General features: G+C 35.0%; 1 protein-coding gene across 1 annotated transcript in view; it reads left to right on the top strand.

Annotated features, from left to right (window-relative positions):
* LOC126827968 (filamin-B) overlaps positions 1–14837 on the top strand; it is a 115308-nt gene that overhangs the window by 84573 nt on the left and 15898 nt on the right. Inside the window, exons 9-13 of the mRNA XM_050557550.2 lie at positions 2188–2325; positions 2696–2959; positions 6250–6443; positions 6566–6823; positions 7056–7176. Coding sequence (XP_050413507.1) covers positions 2188–2325; positions 2696–2959; positions 6250–6443; positions 6566–6823; positions 7056–7176 — 975 coding nt within the window. The remainder of the gene's footprint in view (positions 1–2187; positions 2326–2695; positions 2960–6249; positions 6444–6565; positions 6824–7055; positions 7177–14837) is intronic.

Here is a 14837-nt window from a genome sequence, read left to right as displayed (position 1 = left end):
TGAGTGAAGCTAAAACTGGAAGCTTGTCGGAATTTAGAAAGTTGCATTCATATTTAATGTTCAAAGTTACAAAAGCTTGTGAACTCAATACAGATTGAGTTCTGAATGAAAAAGTTATGATTCAAAGATTGTTCTTCAGGGCATAAGGAAAACCCTATCTAATTCCAGAGTGTATCTTTCATGGAGATTATTGCCCGGTAACAGCTTTTTAGAAGATTATTTTCAATTCTGATATTAACTTTTAAAGCTTACTGTGTAATATTTAAAACTTGCTCAGCAGGATTTATTGTCACAGATTTTAGAGCAAACATGAACAACTTTGCTGTTGGTGGGCCTGAAAAGCTCCCTTCTGTTTTTAACTACCAATATTAACATTGTAAATGTTATAATTGTGACTTACCAACTTGTCTTTAAACAAACAATAAGACTATTTTGACAAATAAAACTATTGTTATGCTTATCTGCAATAATCCTTTTATTTCCCAAAACTCTGCTTGATATTTTTTAGTAAAAAAAACATACGTTGGTTAAGAAAATGTGAAAAACGATTTTCAGATTAAATCTTGATTTGTCATTCCCCTTGTTTTGGTTTTTTTTTCCATGTTGTAGTTATGCTATATTTAAGTGTCTATAATTCCTGAATTTTTTGTAACACAAAGATTTATTTTCAGTGTCTATTTCTGTCAAGTTTTCAATATTTTATTTGTTGGTACGTTTTGCTGATTTATAAAGTATTTTTATATACGCCCACATTTTCATGTGGACGTATATTGTCGTCACCCCCGTCTGTCCGTCTGTCCACAATTGTTTGTGAAAGTCTACAGGTCACAATTTTTATCTGATTTCAATGAAACTTGAAATATAGGTTTATCACCCTAAGATCTCGGTTCCTTTCGATATTTGCATGTATCGGACTGTAACTTCATGGATTATGGCCCCTGATTGTATGAAAAATCACGTTTTTAGCTTGTGAACACTGTAGAGACCACAATTTTTATCCAATTTGATTCAAACTTGAAAAGTATGCTTATAACCCAAAGATCTCGGTTCCTTTCGATATTCGCACATATCGGAACGTAACTTTCTGAATTATGGCCCCTGATTGTACGAAAAATCGCGTTTTTAGCTTGTGGACCCTATAGAGGTCATAATTTTTATCCGATTTCAAAAACCGTTCTATTATATCACCGTTACACCCTAAGGACGACTGACCTTGAATTTCGTGAAAATCGGCCCAAAACTGACAGACAAAATGGCCGCCCTACGTTCTCAAATAGCATAAAAATATGGTATATCAAGGTTGTGGACCCTATAGAGGTCACAATTTTTATGCGATTTTGTTGAAACTTGAAATCTAAGTTTATAACCCAAAGATCTCGGTTCCTTTCGATATTATGGCCCCTGATTGTATGAAATATCGTGTTTTTAGCTTGTGGGCCTTATAGAGGTCATCATTTTTATCCGATTTAGGAAAAATCACTTCCTTTTTAGCTTGTTCTCTATCCATCTCTCGAAAATGTAGGCGTATCCTGCCTGGCAGCCGCTGGTTCTTTTTTCCCCACTGCACCCACTTTGAAAAATGCATGTAGACGCCCTTCGCAATTTTCATTTGATTTTAATGAAACTTGAAATACATGTTTATAACCCAAAGATCTTGGTTCCTTTTGATATTTGTGCATTCGAATTTCGTGAAAATCAAACCAAAACTGCCCGACAAAATGGCAGCTCCTTGCACGCAAATTGTGTACAAGTATGTAATACGAAGGTTGTGAACACTCTAGAGGTTACCATTTTTGTCCGATTTTGATGAAACTTAAAATATATGTTTATAGCCCAAAGATCTTGGTTCCTTTTGATATTTGCGCATACCGGATCGGAACTTCCTGAATTATGGCCCCTGATTGTACGAAAAATTGCGTTGGCTTGTGGTCCCTCTAGAGGTCACAATTATTATCCGATTTAAAAAAACGTTTGAATATATCACCGTTATATCCTAATGATGGTTGAGTTCATATTTTGTAACAAACCTTGTTGATTGCCCGGACGACTAAGCTGCTATGGATGTATGTTTCATTGCCTGGCAACCTATCTTTTAATTTCATATCTAACCATTTATAGTTACAGACTTCGGTAATCAGTATATAGATAATCATAGTAGTATTTACTAAGTATTTGGGTTTTTTTTAGCATCAAATGCCAAAGCATGTCATGCCACTGGACGAGGTATCCAACCAAGAGGTATACGAGTTAAAGATAATGCTGTCTTCAAAGTTCACACAAAAGGGGCTGGTGATGGAGAGGTCAAAGTTCAAATTATTGGACCAGGTAAGATAATACGTTGACACCTATGCCTTTTGACGAGAGATTATAGGCTATTGATGGAAATTTGGAGAATATTTTTTGGTGGTAATTGTAACTATTATTAAAAGTGTGATATAATAAATTATCAAGAAATATTTTTGATGAAGTTAATATTAAAGCAAAAGGGAATGGAAACTTATTGAATCTATTTTCTGAAAGTGACAATAACTTAAAGTGAGCAAATTCTGGCCTTTATTAACCTGGACTAAAATGTCTAACAGCCAAAATTTTGTAACAGAAACCCTGGCATTCACTAAATTTCGACTCACTAATATTATTTCTTGGTTTGTAGTGAATGTTGTAATATATTTTTGACTGTTAATTATAATTACAGGTGGTGCTGAAGAAAAATGCACCATCAAGAAATTACCCAATGAGGAAGGTGTCTATGAATGTGTTTATATTCCATCCAAGGCTGGTCCATACATCATCAATATTACTTTTGGTGATCAACATATCTCTAAGAGTCCATTTAAAGTAGAGGTGGGACCATTTAAAACATCAAAGATTGTTGCCTGGGGACCTGGTCTAGAAGGTGGTGTAGTTGATCAACCCGCTGTCTTCACAGTTGAAACTAATGGTGAAACTGGTGCACTAGGTAAGATAAATTCTGTAAAGTAGAAACCCGGGATTTTAATTAACTGTATTTTGTCGGCTTTAGCCGCTTGAAGTTCAATGAAGCTGATTGGTAAAACAATGAACCGGCCACTATGGTATCATAAATCCATCTTCTTGCTTGTAGTCTACAACAACAGTCATACCTTAGTCAGTGAGAATCGGTCATGTGGTTCATAATCCGCGTAGCGTAATTAGTACATCTAACGGTAATTTTGATTATCCGGTAAAAAAAAACAAAACAAGTTTGCTGATTATTCATAACAGGTTCAGTAAGCTGCTTTTGTAAAAATAACCCTTGTGGCGAAAGAAGATGATATTGGTATAGTTTGCCAATCGCTTGTCTTCTGCGCTCAGTATAAATTCCAAGTGCCAATAGATATTAAAATAATAACTGGATCATACATTGATGGATTCACTGACCTGTTGTTAGGTAAACTTAAATCTTCATTGAATATAATCCCCTGATAGAACACCGAATACACCGAGAAACAGTTACTAATAGTATATTTTCCTGATAGAATCTCCAATGCCGAAATCCAATGACATGTGATAGATCGATTGGAATTCCGTCAATAAACAAGTTTTAAATAAGCCTTTACGGTGGTTTTATGTTTTTTTTTTTATTTTATACACATGCTGATGGAGGCTTAATTTTAAAAATATTGTCATTTATATTGAAAGCTATATCATAATTGTACGGAATTTAACTTTTAAGGCAATTTCAGTTATGGTTGTCATGTGACTATTGTACCGTTTGTATATCGTTGACAAATGAATAAAAACTTTTGCAAGTTATGTGACTAGTTACGTGATAGAAAAAACCCTACAATTTGCATTGTGAAGAAATGACATTGTGCCATATCACTATCAGTTTATTTTAGCTAGGCATTTTCTGATACTGGCAATAGTAGAAAAATGCTAATATTTTAGATCATCGAGTATCGACTGATGAAACACGAACGAACCGAATAAATGAAGACAGTAATTTATTCAGGAATATTACTGACGTGAACTTCAAGTTGGTACGTGAATTAAATATGGAAATTTTTCAAAAGTTGTACATATTTATCGTTATTTTTGTGGTATTCACATACATTAGAATACGATATTCTCCAAAATAAATTATTACCAAGATTGGGCAAGAATTATTTTTGTTGAAGTTTGGTTATATTAAAGGGAATGGAAGCTTTTAGTTAACCCATTTCCTCCTACTGGGACCTCATATGACCTTATTCTGGCCGGTTCATTTCAAAATGGATTAAGAACCCTGGTAGAAATAATTTATCATGATCAGCTACTCATGACTTAAATCCTGACTACCGGTAAAAGAGAAACAATAATTCTAGTTTACTATACAAACAACCGACCATCAAACGATGGTGTCCATTGCCCCGCCCACTACACGCTCCATGACAATACCTAGAATGTAGCCATTTAGATCTATCAGTAACGTAATAAAATAGCATTTTTAATACCAATCAAAGAAGCAATGTTTTTGTGAACTACAAACATCTTCTTAAAGCATATGGTGACAACTGAGGTATAATGATTTAAATTGTTGCAATACAGATATTATATTGGGTTTGATTTTAATGGTGATATGCGGAATGTATTTTCACTAAATTATGAATTGCCAGTCCTGATCAGTGGCCGCGCCAGCCGTCGGTGATTGGAGGGGCAAAGTCCAAGGTTAAGGGGGCAAAGGCACGAGCTTCAACTAGGGGTAGGGGGCCTCCCCCAGAAAATTTTGAAAAACAGATTGCCGGAAATGCAGCCTGGCAGTATTTCAGGCACTGATCAATGAGGTAAAGTGTCAATATATATAGGGGTTAACCGAAGTGTTTTAACATATGCGTTTTAGATCACCAGGTCTGTCATTTAGTCAATTGGCGTGATTTCAATCACACACTTGTATGTGACTTTGAGTAGGGTTTCCACTCTTAAAGGACAATATTGGTGTCAGTCATTTTCATATGTGATAGAACTGGTTAAGTTATTAGTGAGTAGAAATTCGCCTATCTATCTGTTATCACTCGTCACTTCAGTCAGTTATATAGAATGATAACTTGTGTTTTCCTTTTGCTTTCGTCACTTTCATTTCTTGAAATCTTCATTATGCATCTATCGTAGCAATGATGTCTGTGTTAAAATTATATTTGGAACGTGTTTAACCAGTTCTATCACATATGTGATAATGACTGACACCAATATTGTCCTTTAAAGACCCCTATATGCAAGCAAATTATTGATAAAATTTACCGAATCTTAGTCCCAAAATGACATAGTTTGTGTTGAGTGGATGTTAAACCCCATTTCTGTCCCTCTGCAGATTTTTGAGGTAAATGCTACGTGTTATTTGTCCCCCGCCTTTCGAAGAAAGCAGGGGACTATTAAAATGGGTTCGTCCGTCTGTCTGTCCGTCTGTCTGTCCGTCTGTCCGTCCGTCTGTCTGTCCGTCCGTCTGTCTGTCCGTCACACTTTTTGGGACACAATAACTCTCTTCCTAATTGAGCTAGAATGTTCAAACTTGGTGTATGTGTTTATTAGGTCAATGCCTTGATGGAGTTCGAAGATGAGCATTTTCCGCTTAGGGTAAGCAGAGATAAGCAATTTGATTGGTTGATACTTTGGGGCACGATAACTCTCTTCCTAATTGAGCTAGAATGTTCAAACTTGGTGTATGTGTTGATTAGGTCAATGCCTTGATGGAGTTCGAAGATGAGCATTTTCCGCTTAGGGTAAGCAGAGATAAGCAATTTGATTGGTTGATGCTTTGGGACACGATAACTTTAGTTCTAATTAAGTGAGATTGATGAAACTTGGTGTATAGATTTATTATATGAATACCTTAACTAAGTTCGATAATGAACATTTTTTGCTGAGGGTAAGCAGAGTGATAAGCAATTTGATTGGTAGAAACTTTGGAACACAATAACTCTCCTTCTAATTGAGGTAGAATGTTCAAACTTGGCATAGGTGTCTATTAGGTGAATGTTTAAACTTGATGTATATGTAGATGTTCATTAGGTGAATGTCTTGACTGAGTTCAATAATTAACATTTCGAGCTGAAGCTAAGCAGAGCTAATCGATTTCATTTGTCGATGGTTTGGGACAAGATAATCTTGATTCTATCTGATAGAGAGTGATGAAACTTAGTGAAAAAAATAAATGTGCGATTAATTAATATGTGTCATCTATTTATTTTGCAATTTCGGCGGGGGACATCAGCCTCACTGTTGGCTTGTTTTTGATATTTTGTATTTAAACAGGTTTCTCTATTGAGGGACCATCTCAAGCTAAGATTGATTGTAAAGATAATGGTGATGGTTCAGCTGATGTAACATACTGGCCAAAAACAGCAGGAGAATATGCTGTCCATATTTTATGTAATGATGAAGATATTCCTAAATCACCTTATATAGCACAGATCACACCAGCTACAAAGGAATTCCTTGCTTCTAAGGTAAAATATCTGTTGTGTAGAAGATCTATTTTTTTGTACTTAATGCAAGCAACTGGAAATGTATACATATAATATGATATATTTTACTAATATATTAAAATTGAAATATTGAACATTTTCAGGTTATTGCCAAGGGCCCAGGTTTAGAGAAGACCGGTGTACAAGCTAATAAATGGGCTGAGTTTACAGTTGATGCTCGTAATGCTGGTAAAGCACCACTTAAAATTAGTTGTATGGATGTAGATTATAAACCTATAGATGTACAGATAATAGATAATAAGAATGGTACATATGGCTGTAAATACATGCCTAAACGTAATGTTAAACATACTGTCACTATTACATGGGGTGGTGTACAAGTACCTAACAGTCCTTTCAGAGTAAGTTTACATAATTACTTTACTTATTCTCTCAAATCTGGTTCATCTTATCTTTTTTAGAAAAATCTACTGGTACCTTGTTAGTCTTAAAATAGTACCCTAGAGAAGTAGCAAACATAGTTTCATCCATTAAGACAAAAATGAGATTTGAATCACATCATTAAATCATGCAATGGTGCCTAATGATACATTGTGGAAAAAAATATCTTCAGTTTGTAACCTATTTTTGTAGGTTTTTGTATCTGAACCATGTAATCCAGCTAATGTTAAAGTTTTTGGACCTGGTGTGGAGAAGGGTGTTAAAACTAGTGTCAAGACTTATTTTACTGTTGATTGCAAAGCTGCTGGCCCTGGTGAGTATACTTTATAATCCTGTTAAATAGACCTGATACAAGTCACTGTCTGAACAGCTATCATCATCATAATATAAATGGCAACAAATGGATATGAAAATGCCACTCAAGGATTATAGAAATGAATTTTAAACACTGATGCTATTATATTTCATATTTTTATAGTTCAAATTTCATTCTGTCTACATTCTGTTTGATGTTAGGGCTCAGCCAATGAAATAGTCTTTTTACACTACAAATATGGTATCGTTTAATACGGGGGTTTTAGCGTTGGTTACTATTCATACCGTTTAATTTCAAAACCCCGTTCGATAATTGATAAAAATCGTTGAAGAATAACAAAAATGGTTTAATTAGTACTATGGTTTAGATTAATGGCAACGGCTTTAGTTTCTCCGAGATGCGTTTAAAAATGGACTAACCGTGCACTTATCTATGGCGTTCATTTATTGGATGAGCCGTTGAATTTCTCGAGATGCGTTTAAAAATGGACTTCCCCTTCAATTATCTAGGGCTTTCATTTATTAGATGAGCCCTTTAATTTCCCGAGATACGTAACATCGTGTTTTGCCATGCTTCCTGCAAGGAATTTGCGAGAAGCTAGGGTCGAAATAATATTGTCTATAATTAATTGAAGGAGTTGTAATACAGTAATGCTGCCGCTAAAACGTGTACATGTATAATGTACAGGCCAGTTTGAATAACAACAAAATGAGTTGGGTAATCTCGGGAAAACATTTACCGGCATTCTGTATTGGTTAGGATTTTTTTCTAACGCACTGTACATTCATATAACGTCGGCCAAAATGTATACAACAATGAACAACGTACAATTTTTTAAAACGTATCATTACATCTTCGTCTATAACTTAGATGTAATCCATCAATTATTGGCTGCTATAAAATCCAAACTTTAAATAATATACGTCATACGATGAGCTTTTACACATTACTTGCAGCTTCAGTTAATCTAAATCAATCATTCATAGAGCACAGTGAAGTAAATCACTCCACGGGGTGCTTAACGGTAAGTCACATGGTCAGAAACGCGCCAAATAAAGTGTTGTTTTAATTGTTATTTTAATAAATTGATAATTGTGTTTGTTTTAATATGCATACATTTTCTTTGAAATAATAAAGTGTTATGTACTTACCCGTGGCATTGTTTCATCGAAGCACATCAAAGAAAATCAGTTAAAACAACGATTAATTTGTATGTATCTGTACTCACACGTGTAACTAGCTGCAATATTTGTAGCCGTGATAATTCTTAAACACGGCTACAATTGACACACTATTCGAGGCTTTTGGCAAGTAAAATAAGGTTCAATTGCAAAATGATCACAGTTTGCATGGAAATAAGTAATTATTTATGTTACAAATAGTAAATAGTTGAACACTGAAATCTTAAAGGACCTAAGTCTGTAACTCAAAATCCTCCAAAATCTTCGACATCGAAAACACGAATTATTGGTCAATTTAAATCAACATTGATGATGTAAACTTACCGGGAAAAGATGAGCTTCTGATATCCGATATTTAAGATAAAATAATTTTTTTAACATTGGTACACGAATCGTGTACCATATTGCGCTTCAGCCCCAGTTGTATTGAGGGACGAGGCTAGACACATTGCACCAAATCAAATGGACTTATGTAGACTAGAATAACTAGACAGTAGAAATTTGCACTCGATTGAGATTGCTGACTTATTTCGCCGAACATAACTGATTTGAAATTGGAGTAAAAACGGAAACCATTAAATGTAAATCAGTTTATATATATTCATATTACAGTATTATATGCGTTGCGACCCACTTTTGTGAATTTCTAGGTCCCAAATGTTAGCGATTTAGCTCCTTTAATCTTATCTTACCAAACAGTTATTCTGTATTTTCAAGCAAAACGCAAGACATTAGTACTGGACTACTCGAACCAGTGTTGTTTTAATTGTTGTTTTAATAAATTGATAATTGTGTTATTTTAATATGCATATATGTTTTCTTTGAAATAATAAAGTGTTATGTACTTACCCGTGGTATTGTTTCATCATAAAGCACATCAAAGAAAAACAATTAATTTGATGTAATAAAGATATATATTTGCTAATATGTACTTACCGGCAGTGGATATTCTTAAGTTATGTATATACTCACCTATAAATTGTTCGCCTCTTTGTATTGTGATTTAATCATTAATAACATATTGTCTGTATTATATTTTTAAAATGAATAAGTCAAGCCTTATAATGTAATTTAATTGGTCCGTTTGATCCTTTGGGTTGGTCCGAGATAAATATGGGTCCGATATTATGCAATATCGATGCGGGTTTTTTTTTTTTCTCTCTTTTTTTTCTAACAATATTTATTCAATATTTACATATTATAAAGATACAATATTCGATTATGGGATCTGAAAACAAGCCATACAGATATATAAATGCATTGTTTATAATTATAATCACGATTTACATACAATTATAATTACAAAAGCAAATGCAGGTTCAATCAAGAAACTTGCGGGTTCACCGTCTAGTATAACTTTTGAGCTTCTGATATCTAGATTTTAAAGCTTATAGATTGCAGTTACACAGGGTACATGTATATGCAGTAGGAAATCGGGAAATCATTCAGAAAGTGTACTCAAAATAAGAAAATTGTAACGGATTGAAGCCGAGAATTACATGTAACACACTCGTGGACATTGTATAAATATATGACATGCGCATGTGTGTGTGAAATGGCTTTATTCAATATCCGCTTCCACCGAAATGAATTGGGCGACATTTAAAGTAGATGTATATTGTCACAGCGGAGATTTGTTGCCGAGTAACAGACTAAGAATATAGCCCCAATCTTTGTCGCGTTTCTGACCACGTGACTTACCGTTACGCGCCCCGTGGAGTGATTTACTTCACTGTGCTCTATGAATGATTGATTTAGATTAACTGAAGCTGCAAGTAATGTGTAAAAGCTCATCGTTTGACGTATATAATTTAAAGTTTGGATTTTATAGCAGCCAATAATTGATGGATTACATCTATGTTATAGACGAAGATGTAATGATATGTTTTAAAAAATTGTAAGTTGTTCATTGTTTCATACCTTTTGGCCGACGTTATATGAATATACAGTGCGTTAGAAAAAAATCCTAACCGATACAGAATGCCGGTAAATGTTTTCCCCGAGATTACCTGATCCATTTTGTTGTTATTCAAACCGGCCTGTACATTATACATGTACATGTTTTCGCGGCATCATTACTGTATTACAACTCCTTCAATTAATTATAGACAATATTATTTCCACCCTAGCTTCTCGCGAATTCCTTGCGGGGGAAGCATGGCAAAACATGATGTAACGTATCTCGGGAAATTCAACGGCTCGTCTAATAAATGAACGCCCTAGATAATTGAACGGGAAGTCCATTTTTAAACGCATCTTGGGAAATTCAACGGCTCGTCTAATAATTGAACGCCATAGATAAGTGCACGGGTAGTCCATTTTTAAACGCATCTTGGAGAAACTAAAGCCGTTGCCATTAATCTAAACCATAGTACTAATTAAACCATTTTTGTTATTCTTCAACGATTTTTATCAATTATCGAACGGGGTTTTGCAATTAAACGGTATGAATAGTAACCAACGCTAAAAACCCCATATTAAACGATACCATATGTGGACGTATGGTAACGTTTCCTTGAAGGGAAAACTACATTTGGGGTATGGGGAGCTTGGTATCTCTGCCACCAGTTATCAATTCCTGGCTGATCATGAGCCACCGGTAAACGGAACTTTGGAAGGGTGTGTAAGGACCAGCTAAAAAGTGGTCAGTAATGGTGTTTTGCTAAAATTATATTAAGCTTCACCGTAGGAATAAGACAGACTCGTTCAGTTTCCAAACCTTTATGTAACAAAAACTTTAAAAATATATTTATATCAGTATTTACAGCTTAAATACGTTTATTTCTATTAACTGTCCTTTTTCGGGTGAACAGCGTTCACCGTACTCTAAAAGTGTCTTGACTTTTTCGGGCGAATAGCATTCGCCATACTAGTTCTTGAAACTGCCAATGTCTTTACTTGTTCTTGAATCTGCCAGTGTCTTTCCTTTTTCGGGCGAATAGCATTTGCCGTACTTTTCTTCAATCTGCAACTTGTCTTTTTCAGGCAATGCTAGATTGCCATACTCTCTGAAACAGAAAGAAGCTTTAAAGGAGCTTCTGTGCCATCGGAACGTAGCTTGTCGATATCAGCAAGTTCATCGCTGACCTTCGACCACAGTCCCAGAGGCTAGCCCACCGTGCAATGTTGTTTGTTAGTTGTATTTTATGTCCGCTTCCACCGAGGTGATATCGCAGACAATAACATGTTATGTGCACAAGGTGCAATAATTTACAATGTGATTAGTGCCTACCGTGCAAATTCAAGCTATCTTAATGTATCTATAAGAGACATTTATTCCTACTGGCGGTTCACAAATATTGCATGAATAAATTCAAATCATAAGAACATAAACACGACTAATAAACAGTATCATATTGATTATAACAGTACAATGTATATATTGGTTACACTATATATAGGACAAAACATCAATCATTCGATGATAATAATTATTTACTAATTATATAAATCATTTTAACAAGTAGGAGTTATCTCTTACCCTTATCTAAAAATAATTACCCTGGTTAGAAAGGTATGGACAATTAAGGTATTTAAACAAATGATTACGAAAGAACATAACACTATAGACTTCCATAAGACATACAGTATAATACATGTTTAATATATATAGAAATGACAATGTCCTACGCTAACAAATAATGTAATATGATAGTATTAGTAAATATAAAAAAACAAAGTAGTCGCGAACATCCTGGCTCTTGACTGCTTCAGTATATTGCCATCGCCCCCGTCCGTCCGTCCATCGTCCACAATTTCTTGTGAACGCTCTAACGCCAAAAGTTATCATCCAATTGTTTTAAAATTGATATATGTTGTTTACATTAGGGAGATGAAGAAGCCTATTTAATTTCAATAATTTCCGTTTATAACGTCTAGAGTTATGGCCCCTGTTTCACATTGTTGAACCTTGTGAGTTATGGCCCTTGTTACACTTTGTTCAACCTTGTGAACGCTCTAACCCAAAAAGTTATCATCCTATCTTTCTGAAATTTATATGCATTATTTAAATTAGTGAAACGAAGAAGCCTATTTAATTTCAATAATTTCCGTTTATAATGTCTAGAGTTAGAGCCCTTGTTTCACTTTGTTGAACCTTGTGAACGCTCTAATGCCAAAAGTTAACATCCGATTTTTGTGAAATTTATATGCAATATTTAAATTAGGGAAATGAAGAAGCCTATTGAATTTCAGCAATTTCTGTTTATTACTTCTAGAGTTATGGCCCTTATTTCACTTTGTTTAACCTTGTGAACGCTCTAACCCCAAAAGTTATCATCCTATCTTTCTGAAATTTATATGCATTATTTAAATTAGTGAGACGAAGAAGCCTATTTAATTTCAATACTTTCCGTTTATAACGTCTGGAGTTATGGCCCTTGTTTCACTTTGTTGAACCTTGTGCACCCTCTAATGCCAAAAGTTAACATCCGATCTTCGTGAAATTTATATGCAATATTTAAATTAGGGAAACGAAGAAGCCTATTGAATTTCAGCATTTTCCGTTTATTACTTCTAGAATTATGGCTCTTGTTTTACTTTATTGAACTTTGTGAATGCTCTAACATCAAAAGTTATCTGCCGATCTGTATGAAATGTACATGTGTAATTTAAATTAGTAAAGAGAAGAATCCTATTGAATTTCAGCAATTTCTAGAGTTATGGCCCTTGGTTCACTTTGTTCAACCTTGTTAATGCTCGATTGATGAAAGTTATCATCTGATATGTATGAAATTTATATGCATCATTTAAATTTGTGAAACGAAAAAGCCTGTCAAATTTCAACAATTTCTGTAGATTACTTCCAGAGTTGAGACCCTTGTTTCAATTTGTAGAACCTTGTGAACCCTCGAACGGCAAAAATTATAATCTGATCTGTATGGAACTGTCTTGTAAAGGCCCCCAATTACCTACAAAGGAATAAATATGCGACAACCCTTGTTGAACGCTCGGACGATTTAGACGCTGTGGGCGTATGTTTTGTTGCCTGGCAACCTATCTTTGGTCAAGTTGTACACAATGTGTGCACAGAATTCTGGGAGACACATATAGAATAAAACAAAAATAAATTTAAAATAGTTTGGTCAAAGTTCACCTGGCATTACTGGTATATGATGTCTGATATGCCCCCATATTCAAGCCATTCAGATCTATATGGAATGGAGGCCAACTAATGTATAAAAAAACAAAACAAATTAGATATTTATTACATGTTTCGGACCTTTGTGCATGGTGCCAACATTTTGCCAACGTTGATGTGGTTGGCGTCTGTGGGTCTATTTATTAAATATGAATTGAGTTATTTTTGACAAACCGGAAGTATTTTACTGATGGAACAAAAACTAATCTCAGATTGCCTCTATCTCGATTATTTCTCAACGGATCTTTATTGGGTTTTCAATTTTATACGCCCACATTGAAATGTGCTCATATATTGTTGCCGCCCCCGTTGGTCGGCCTGTCTGTAGGTGGCTCCGGTGTTCACAATTGCTTGTGGACACTCACGAGTCTAAAGTTAATATCCGATTAACTTTAGATTTATACACAGTGTTTAAGGTCATGAGACGAAGAAGCCTATTGATTTTCAGCGATTTCCGATAATTACTGCCAGAGTTATGGCCCTTGATCACTTTGAAAAATCTTGTGGACGCTCTAGGGGCTAAATTTAACGGAAAAAATATGTGACAACTCTTGTTGACTGCTCGGACGACTTGGCTGCTTTGGACATATGTTTCGGTGCCTGGCAACCTATCTTTCTATTCTTTTGACGCATCCCATTCAAGCTCGGACTGTCATTTTTTTTTTCCGAAGAAAGCAGGGGACTATTAAAATGGGTTCGTCTGTCTGTCCGTCCGTCTGTCTGACCGTCACACTTTTTGGGACACAATAACTCTCCTTCTAATTGACCTAGAATGTTCAAACTTCAAACTCGAAGATGAGCATTTTCTGCTTAGGGTGAGCAGAGATAAGCAATTTGATTGATTGATGCTTTGGGACACGATAACTTTAGTTCTAATTAAGTGAGAGTGATGAAACTTAGTGTATAGTTTCATTACATCAATACCTTGACCAAGTTCGATAATGAGCATTTTCTGCTCCGGGTAAGCCGAGCTATAAGCAATTTGATTGGCCGAGACTTTTGAACACAATAACTCTCCTTCTAATTGAGCTAAAATGTTCAAACTTGGTGTAGGTGTTTATTAGGTCAATGCTTTGATGGAGTGTGAAGATGAGAATTTTCTGCCTAGGGTAAGTAGAGATAAGCAATTTGATTTGTTGATGCTTTGGGACATGATAACTTTAGTTCTAATTAAGTGAGAGTGATGAAACGTGGTGTATAGTTTCATTACATCAATACCTTGACTAAGTTCGATATTGGGCATTTTCTGCTCAGGGTAAGCAGAGCGATAAGCAATTTGATTGGCCGAGACTTTGGAACACAATAACTCTCCTTCTAATTGAGCTAGAATGTTCAAA

Source organism: Patella vulgata, chromosome 7, assembly GCF_932274485.2.
Source record: "Patella vulgata chromosome 7, xgPatVulg1.2, whole genome shotgun sequence".
NCBI lineage: Eukaryota > Metazoa > Mollusca > Gastropoda > Patellidae > Patella > Patella vulgata.
The sequence above is the reverse complement of the archived record's forward strand: the minus strand, read 5'-3'. Positions and strand labels throughout refer to the sequence as shown.